General features: G+C 50.6%; 1 protein-coding gene across 1 annotated transcript in view; it reads right to left on the bottom strand.

Moving 5' to 3' along the window:
* Nucleotides 1–7,160: 7,160 nt before the first annotated feature.
* KIF13B (kinesin family member 13B) overlaps nt 7,161–10,051 on the bottom strand; it is a 163,048-nt gene continuing 160,157 nt past the window's right edge. The window contains exon 44 of the mRNA XM_009895457.1: nt 7,161–7,453. Within this exon, the coding sequence (XP_009893759.1) occupies nt 7,161–7,453 (293 nt within the window). The remainder of the gene's footprint in view (nt 7,454–10,051) is intronic.

The following is a 10,051-nucleotide window of genomic DNA, read 5'->3' as shown; positions in this document are numbered from 1 at the left end:
TGGCACAAAGGGACAGCCTGCAGCCTTGGCCCAAGCGGTGTGACCCGCAGTGCCCACAGCGGGGTGAGCTGGGGGGGGGGGCGTGAGGCAGCTTCACTGAGTTATGGGCATCTGCTTGGTGTTGCACGGGCCGGGGCGGGACACCGCAACGCGAAGAGTTTGCAACTTGTCTTCATTTGTCTGTGTTTTGTTGTTTTGGTTTTTTTAATTTAAATTTATAAAAATTTTTTTGTTTGTTTGTTGCTGGGTCACTTCCATTCCGTTGATCAGAGATGCTGATAAGCCGTGGGCGCCGCCCGCGTCACTCCTCTGCCCCAACACAACCCACCAGCCACCGCCTTCCGCAGCGTCGGGGCACAAGGAGGTGGCAGAGGGTCCGTGGGGCTGCGGTGGGACAGCGCGGGGCTGACGACAGCCCAGATGGGGAGATGGTTTTTCATTTGTTTTGAGGGTTTTTTTCATAATGGCTTCACGCTCCAACAGGGGAGATTTAGACTGAACATTAGGAAAGAATGTTTCACAGGAAGAGTGGTCGGGCACTGGAATGGGCTGCCCAGGGAGGGGGTTGAGTCACCATCCCTGAAGGTGTTTAAGAGCCATTTAGATGTGGTGTTGAGGGATATGGTGTAGAGGAGAACTTTGTAGAGTAGGGTAGGTGGTTGGACTCGATGATCCCAAGGGGCTCTTCCAACCTGGACAATTCTATGATTCTGTGATTCTAGAAGAGCCAAAGCTTTCACAGCCCAGACCCGGGCACCGCAAGCGCAGTGCTGGGCTTCCCGACCCGTGTGGCACCAGGGCCAAGTTTTTAGGCTGTGGGACACGAGTTGCCCTGACCATGGAAGGACCACAGAGGTCATGAATTTGAAGTTTTCCTGCCTCTATGCCGCACCTCACGCACCGTGATCTCCTACTGCCATGGCCAGCGATGCTCCACGTGGCTGCTCAGAGGACTCGTCTTAATTTTCAGAGAGTGGGTGGACAACCTCGAGACTCTCATCTCATGGGTCTTAACCCGGACACCCGGTCATAAAACAAATAATTTCTTAGTTCTGGTTACATCTTAGTTCCAGTTGCGAATTCACAACCAGGACAGAGGGGCTCCGGCAGCAGCCGTGGTTGGCTGGTGCAGACCAATGCTGCGTTCGATGGAGTATCCCATCTTCTCATCCACTGCTTGCTGCACCTGCACCGTTCGGGGGAAATCAGGTCACATCGGGCTGCGATGACATTAAAAATGAGCATTAGCACCAAGTTCAGTCTGATCTGGTTTTCCAAAAGGAACAAGCCCCATCCCAGTTCCCTCCCCACTAACCAGGTCGTGGATTGTTAAACACTTTCCCTGCAAAACTCGCCCCATCCCTGCCGCATCCACCTTCCCCGCCCCCAGAGCACCGGGGCTGTTTGCCCGATTTTGGGGGGCTGCCCCCAGATGGGGTTTACAGCCCGCCGGGGCGCAGAGGAGCAGAAGGAAAAACGCCTGCGGTGACTCCGGGCAGAGCCGGCAGCAACAACCCCTGGTCCGGTCTGAAGCCCATCAGCTGGAGAGCACTGGGGGAGCTCCACCAGACCTCCATCCGCTTTTATTTAGCGTCACGATAGGGAAAATGAGTATTAAATAGAGCTTTCGCCCCAACTCAGCACAGCTCTGCGACCCCACGGGCTGCGACAAGGATTCCCACACCCGCCTGGCTGCGGGCAAAGGGCTGTTTGCCCGAACCTCAGAGAGGAGGGAGGATGGAGGGAAGGTAAAGCCGTGGGTTTCTGCTCGTCGATGGGAAGATGCCCGAGTTGCAGCCAACAGGGCAAAAGTCTTGTTCGAAGCGGATCTCGGCACCCTCGAGCAATGCGACTCCATCGCAGGGCCGCAAATGCGTCTAAACATTTTGGGGATACGAACGGGACTAACAAAGCGCAGACGCACCGTCTCGAAAGAAGATGTTTATTTAGGTACTGCAGGCTGCGGTGCATGTATAATACAATATTACAGTAATTTAGTATTGTACAGAAATAATTAAAAACTTTACAGCTCATTACAAAGTATCTTTGGATTTTAGCTCGTTTAACGTACACCGATGGACGCGTCACACCACAGTGTAAATAGCCACTCTTTATATACAGACCCGCTACATTTACAGAACTCGGCAGACAGAGGAGCTGGAAAAGCTCTCCCAAAAACCCGGCGGACGGTCGGGACAAAGCGAAAGGGCCGTCGGCTGCCGTGAGCGCGGGGAGGAGCGGCCCCGAGGACGAGGATGTCCGCAGCGAGGCGGGAAGGGGCCGGTTCCCACCCTGCCGGGTATCGCTCCTCCATCAGCTTCACCATCAATTTGGCGGAGGAAAGCGCGGGGCAGAGCCGCCGCCTTCTCCCACCCAACGAAAGGCCGGCGAAGGGGCAATGTCCTTAACGCCTCCCTCCCGCTCTGTGCCGGGCGCTCCTCCCTCTCGCCGGCTTTAAGGAGCCCCAAGCCGCGTCCCCGCTCTCCCCGCGGGGGCGTTGGGATGCCGGAGGCAGGAGAAGGCTGAGGCAGGAGGCTCCAGCCCAGCAGAGCAGGCAGCGGCAGCCCAGTCCTTCCCGGGGGTGAAAAACAGGAGGGTGGGAGAGGAGGAGGGTGGAGAACACAGAAACCAAAGCAAAGACGGGTAGAGGAGACGTAGGAACAAGACACTTGTTTGTGACCGCAGCTCAAGAGTATTTTGTAGTGTGACCAGTCCGCGCCTTTACTTCTCGCGATCTCCCTTTCCCAAAAGCACGGCCGGCGCGGGACCCAGCCCGGGCTGTGCCGGGCGCTGACCCAGCGATAAGGCACTGCGAAAACTGAGCTTCTTGTGCAAAGAACTGGCACGAGTACCAGCGTAAGGACAACACGAGCACCAGCACAGAAAAAGACTCTTCAACAGCTCCACGGCAGCACAGACGGGTCTGTACAACACCCAAGCTCGTTCCGTGCAGGTTTTCACAACGGTAGGCAGGAACGAGGGGGGGATTCTTGGTTTGTAGGAGAGCAAAGAGGTGTTGAGCATCCCGCCCCGTGGGCAGCAGCGGGGGGCTTCCATCTCAACCACTGACTGGACCCTCTTCTTAAGGACTCGGGCACTATCACCACATAGAACTCGTTTCTGTTCGTCTTCCTCAACTAAATTACACCATTAAACATCAAGAAAGAGCCAAGGCCCTCGAACTGAGAAGGTATTTTGGACATAGAGATCAAAACACCGTGAGAGAGGCAAAGGTAACACAGGAAAAAGTCTCGGCTTGGCTTGAGAAAACCCCAAAAAGTCCCTCCAAAAAATATCATCCTCTTGGCCGGCTCAGAGCAAAGGACACCCCAGTTCAGAACCCCCCACCCCGTGCGGAGGACAGGACATACGGAGCTGTGGGCACAGGGTCGGACCGGTATGTTTCCGACCCACCGACAGTTTTCAACACCCAGAATCCGAGAGCCATCCACAGTTCGGGGATACGGAAAGCAAACTTGCACCCCGGAGCAGACACAGGAGATGAGACACTCGCTACAAATTACAGTTCCTGCAGTAAATATTCATCTTCCCTGGATAAAGTGCATGAAAATCTTGGAAAATCTGCATAGCGATTAACGCACCAGCCACAGCTGCCGGGCGCTTCCAGTTCAGAGCACCTCCTCCTTTATGCTGAGGGTAGAGTTTTTCTAACATTATCAATTAAAAAAAAATATATATATTATCTTCATTATGGTTTTGAACTGCTTTCTAGTTAGGTGGCTTAGCTGGTGCAGAAGAACAGATGGCTTTGAGTAGAGGGATGCGCACTCACCGTGCCAAAATCTTGGAAAACACCTTTAAAGGAAACCTCAGGTGCCGAGGGAAACTGGGCTGAGCTGGAGGGAGCGAGAGAAGTCCTCTAAGAAAGTCCTCATGGCCCAATTCGATTTGTTTGGCTTTGCAGAGCTTGCGCTGCGTGGGGGCGATGCGGTTAAGGCGGCTTCGTTTCCAGGGGCAGGGGGCAGGGTGGGATTTGAGGAGAGGTTTAGTTTTGAAAGTCAAATGAGACGGTAAAAACCGAGATCCTCCCTCCACCAAAGTCAGCCAAACTTCCTCACGCGAATCATCCACTGATGTTTCAAAACACACCGGCCTTTTCTAAGACGTTTGCTCGCAGCACAAGCCACTCCAGAAGCGGCAGCGAGTATGTTCTGCTCAAACTGCGTCTCACACCCCTCTAGACGCACAGAGCACGATCTGTAACACGACTGAGGAGGCGTGGAATCACAGAATGGTTTAGGTTGGAAAGGACCTTGAAGATCATCGAGTTCCAACCCCCCTGCCCTGGGCAGGGACACCTCCCACCAGCCCAGGTTGCCCAAGGCCACCTCCAGCCTGGCCTTGAACACCTCCAGGGATGGGGCCTCCACAACCTCTCTGGGCAACCTGGGCCAGTGCCTCACCACCCTCACAGGGAAAAACTGCTGCCTCATGTTTAATCTAAACCTGCCCTCTTCCAGTTTAGAGCCATTCCCCCTCGTCCTGTCACTCCACGCCCCAGTAAAAAGTCCCTCCCCAGCTCTCCTGGAGCCCCTTTAGGCACTGGAAGGCGGCAATAAGATCTCCCCGGAGCCTCCTGGAAGAGAAAATCCACCCCGTATCAGTCCGTTGCACCCTCTGACCACGTGCTCCAGATGTGCAAACACTGAAACAGGTCCTTACGTGGTCAGAGCTGTAGGACAAACACGGCCAGAGGGTTTCACAGTGGGTGGCGGAAACAGTGAACTACGAACCCAACTGCCTTCACTCCTCCGACTTTGGTACCTTTACATCGGTCCTGCAGAACTCCGGTCTTCCGAGAGAGTGGTGCAAAGAGAAGAGGCTCCAAAAGGACTTGGACAGGTTCCTCCCTTCATTATCTCCCCCAAAGGGGCCACCTAGCAAACATCAAGAAGTTTTAAAGATCTCCCTAAATCCCATAAATGAAAGGCGGAGACTGAACCACACAACGGTGGGTTCGGGGGCAGTTTCACATTAGCGAACTTTCTGCAGCACGTCAGAACAAAGTGCAATTAGAAAAATGGTAACGATGGATTTTAGAAAAACTTACAAGGCAGTTCAAGAGGCATCAGGTTAATTAGCGGGTGGTCTTTTCATCGGCAAGACTCGTCATACCCCAAAACGAAACGTCGTTTCGTTGCATGAGGCGCGTCTCCACAAACAGTTACCATTTTAAACCCCGGGATTTGAGCCCTCTGAATTCTTTATTACTAAATTTCTCCCATCGTCTCGGCTTGAACGGACAGGAGCTCCGTGCAAAGGAAAAGGAGGAAAAAAACTGTACACTAAAAATATCTTAAAAAGCTGATCTGTACATTTTATATTAAGATTTCTTTCCGAAAACGTAGGAAACACTGAAACTACGTACACAAAGCTGAGAGGATACACGAATCCCTGGCAGTACTCTGCATGCTGCATTGTAACCCATCCCACTTATTTCTGCTACAGATTAGTTTCTATTTTAATTTTATTCCTTCTGCATAAATGATATTAATTACAGTAAATCAGCATAATTATCTCCTTCGCTAAGCATCCTTCTCTCCTTTGATGACAATGTATCTTTCCCTTGGACCTCTGAACCAGATGGCTAAGGCACTTAGACACCCACATGCAGCACGGGCGGCGACGATAGATAACGTATTAAAGATTAATCACTAATTTAGCATCCCAAATATTCCCCGCGTAGATAAAACGTCTATTGCTCAAGCTGTCCGGTCCCTCCGTGATGACGAAATACGATATAAACAGCTCAGAATATAAAAGTCTGTGGCCTTTCTCGATTTGTTAGAAAACGAGCGGGCGTACGTTGATACGTGCACGTGTATAGATACGCACACGCACAGCAATATATAATTTGCGCCGCAAAAAAACGAGCAAGGGTTACCAAAAATAAAATCAAGTTTTATAAAAGCCAGCCCCAAAACCTCCCACTTTCAAGAGTGAGGTTAGTTTTGGGGATGACTCGTCAGCCGCTCAGCCGGGTTGGCTTTTCGTGCGTCGCGGGGAGGGCTGAGCCAGCGGCGGAGGCACCTCCTCTTTGGATCGACGCCGGGTACGGCGTTGGGAGAGCTCCTCTGTGCAACGTCAGGCGGTGGATGATTGTAAAGCGCAAACATTTCATATTTTAAAATAATAAATAAAAATAAATAGACTGGGTTAATCCCGTGACAAGGAGAGTGACCCCTCTGCTTTGCGTAACTGGTAAAAATCCAAGTGTGTCCAAAGGCCGGGCGGGAACGTCGCAGCACCTACGGGCTGATCTCTGCAAAAAATCCCTTGGCCCGAAGGACAGAAGAAGGTTCTGCCACTTTGGGGCAAGCGAGAGAGTGGGTCCTGCCACGGTGAGAGCACACGTTAAATAGATTACAGACAGTAAATCCGCTCAACTCCCCTCTTCCCTAAAAAGAAGGGATCAAAAAATATTACAGAGTGGGTCATGGACCTTCTCCCTTTCCCAACAAATCAGCCAGAAAGATTGCGCTGATTTCCACAGAAGGAGAGAGGGATAACAGGACAGTAATCAAAACAGGCGCTGGTCCCACGTCACATAACCGAAGAGCCGTTGCTTTTTTAAATAAAGGGATTTTTTTTTTGGTTCTTTATTCCCAAATAAAGTTTTCTGTCTGCTTCTCTGCCTGTCTGGAATCATCCCAACCATGCCCTTTCACCGGGTATTACGTGACATGGACACAGTTCTTATGAAATCAGAACAGAACTGTTGTTTCGGGGAGGATTTTTTTCAGAATTGCCGGTCACACCAAGAGAAGCACCGGCGCCCGGGTAGCATTTTGTAGCTATGGGAAAGCCATGTATAATTTGAACAATTTATGTGTCTCTTCCTTCTCCGAAAGGTGGAGGAGAGCAGAGCTTACACCCACCCACCGCCACGAGCCTTCACTGGCTGCCATCAGCCATACCCTGAAGCGTCCCAGTTTGTAACAGGGAACGAAGGACGTAGATCCAGCACCGGGACAAGGCAAAGAATTAACATGTCAATCACCCAAAGCAGAGAAAAAAAACAAACCCTTCATTAGTGTTTGCCACAAACTAGAAGTTCACATGGTTGGTTTCGCTTCCTGAAGGTAGACCTGTTCTCCCGGCTGCGTCGCGCGGCGTTCGCTGCGGTGGGTAGGGCTGTCTCAGTTTGCCCAGGATTTTCTGTTCTCCGTGTTTTTCTGGCGGTTCTCCGGTCGCAGCGTGGCTCCTCCTTCTGATTTCACCAGGGCTGTGAGAGACGCCAGGTTGGAGGCTGAGCCGGAGAAGTTGCCGTTCTTCCTATTCTCAGCGGCGACTCCTCCTTGCAACCTCAACCCAGTGCTCCGCCGTCTCACTGGTCCTGTGGCCTTTTTAACTCTGCCCGGTTTCACAAGCAATCCGTAGCCTGGGTTGCATCTGAAATACTGCTTCCCTCCAATCGACCCGTCATTCTTACCTTTGACGAGAAGAGAAAGAAAGATGATAGACAAAATGGCTTTTATGGTGTGCATACGGCGCGCTACTAGGAGGACACTGGCAGAAGAAAATGCTGAGATGGAAGACAACTGTTCCCTATAAATACACCGTGAAGGTGAACACCCTGGAGGAGAGAGCGCTATGGGCATGAGAGGACAAATCTGAACCGAAGATTGATACACTTACTGATATAAAGACAAGTCTTCCAACTCCCAGAGGAGCAGAGAAGTGGGAATAGTGTTCCCACAGGAGTGAAGATAAAAAAGCATCAGCTGGTTTTATGTCTGAACTTGATAAAATTCTAAGATGAGGGGAAGCGGCTGCCTGAGACAGCAGAAGGCTGGATTCGATTCAGGTGGCTCCTAGCTGCAGGCTTGTGCTACCAGTGACACCAGTACACTTCACTGCCGAAGACCAGCAAAGCCATCGCATGGAGACAGTTGCTCTGAATGGGACACTCCACCTTACTCTTCCTCCCTCTGTGCTATTCAGGGGAATGCTTTAATTTCACCAAAAACGTTAAATAATCGGTTCGGCAACAGATGCATTAGCAAACCATCAGGAAGGATGGGAAAAAACCATTTAAAAGAGCTTTTGGTTTTCTGAGTTTGAGAGTCTGAAGCTGAGAAGAGTTACTGTTTCTGTGCCATAAAACCTTCACAGAACAGAAAGAATGAATTCTCTACGCTGATGCTATAGACATCTTTCTATTTCTCCCTTTAGAGCATTTTGAAAATCCCATGAATACTGTTCTGGGTACCAGGACAGAGACTGCTCCCATCTGCAAAAGGAATGCCAAAAGATACAACACTTCTTCAAATGACATAAGGTCACTCCTTTTGTTTCATGTGTGTTTCCTTCTCTCTACCACCGTTACTGCGTTGGGTTCGATACACCCTCACGTGGCCAAGGACTCGGACTTCTACCCCTGCTTGTAGTGTCACAAAGATAGGAGTTTGTGACCGTATTTCCCAAGTGAAGCTCCAGATGTGCCTAGAAGCCAGTTACACTCCAACAAATCAGGGACTAAATCCTTGTGGAAACAGAAGGGAAAAAACAATAATCCAGTAACATGAGTAGTTGAGCCCTCAACAGACCAAAAATCTTGTAGCCATTCTACTCTTCTGTAGACAGTGAAGCTGATGCTTCCCGGGTACGGGCAAACAGCTTCACAGAATTAGCACCGTGGACTAGAGTAGCCAGACAGGGCGGGAAGGTGACTTTCCAAAATTGAAATGAATCTGTAAATACTTTTTTTTTTTTTAATAAGGCATGAATTCAAGACTGAGAATCGGGTCTACAACTTTCAAAGGGATTAGAGCTACGGTTTGCTTGCCAGGATGGCAAACTCCAGAGAGTTTTCTGAAACCAGCTGCAAACACACCGTCCGGTTTAGCTTTTATGAGCACACCATGCGCAGGGAAGATAAACTGCTCATTTAATGGGAGTTCTGGATCCTTGACACAGTATTTCTCTTGGTGAACGGCTCCAATCCCAGGGAGGCGTGCAGCAGAGACGAGCGTGGGCAACTCCCCGGGACGTGCTGATTCACCAAACGGAACCTGCGCTGCAGCCTTGGAATGCTACGGCTTGGCTAAAAGGATTTAAATAAAGAGCTTTACATGCCCTCGGTAAGCCAAACCCTCTTACTATCAAAGGCAAGCGGTATCTCCTGCTTGTCTCTTGAATTTTCCACCAGCACGCCCTGCCTTCCCCCAGTCCTGCCTTCTCTTGGAGAAAATGAGTGCCGTGAAAGCGGACGTGAACCTGCAGAGGAAAGGAGTTACGAAGCCGGGGGCTGGGGCAGGGAACAAACGCCAGCCATCATCTTTCTTTCGTCTCCCTCACTTTAAAGGGCCTGTGCTGAAGCCACTGTTTTTGCGCATCGTGCTACGATGGAACACATGAACAGAGCCTCCCCAGGAAGAGCAGCCGGGTTTCCAAAAGGTACGTATTACAGCCTAAATTCTGGGAAGTCCGCAGTTGGAAAAGTAGAAGTCTGACAGGAATGACAAATGAGAAGCTGAAACAAACCTTAAATCATCCGTACGTCCTGGCAGTCAACGGATGATTATTTCCTACTGGGTTTCACGCATACAGGTACGTATATGCACACATACCAATAATCTTTTGCAATTTTATGGCTTATTTTAAAATAGCTTGTGAGAGACTAGCTAACCTGTTAGGAGACTTTGCAACTTATTTCGCCTAAATGTTCCTTTGCTCATTTGAATCCCACAATTCCTGTTGCGCTTTGGACACCTTTATCCTCAGAGCAGGAGCCCAGAAGAGAACATTTTGGACACAGGGGCCCGTCTCCTGCAACTACGTACTTACTGAGCCGGGTTGTAAAAGCAATCCTGATTCCTACCTTCATTGTTAGAAGTCAATGAAATAACTGAAAAGGGTCAGTACTGGGACCTGTAGTGTTCAACATCTTTGTCGCGGACATGGACAGTGGGGTCGAGTGTACCCTCAGCAAGTTTGCTGATGACACCAAGCTGTGTGGTGAGGTAGACACACTGGAGGGGAGGGATGCCATCCAGAGGGACCTGGACAGGCTGGAGAGGTGGGCCCA

The sequence above is a fragment of the Charadrius vociferus genome, unplaced genomic scaffold (genome assembly GCF_000708025.1).
Source record: "Charadrius vociferus isolate BGI_N301 unplaced genomic scaffold, ASM70802v2 scaffold41, whole genome shotgun sequence".
NCBI lineage: Eukaryota > Metazoa > Chordata > Aves > Charadriiformes > Charadriidae > Charadrius > Charadrius vociferus.
This window is presented reverse-complemented; position numbering and strand designations above follow the sequence as displayed.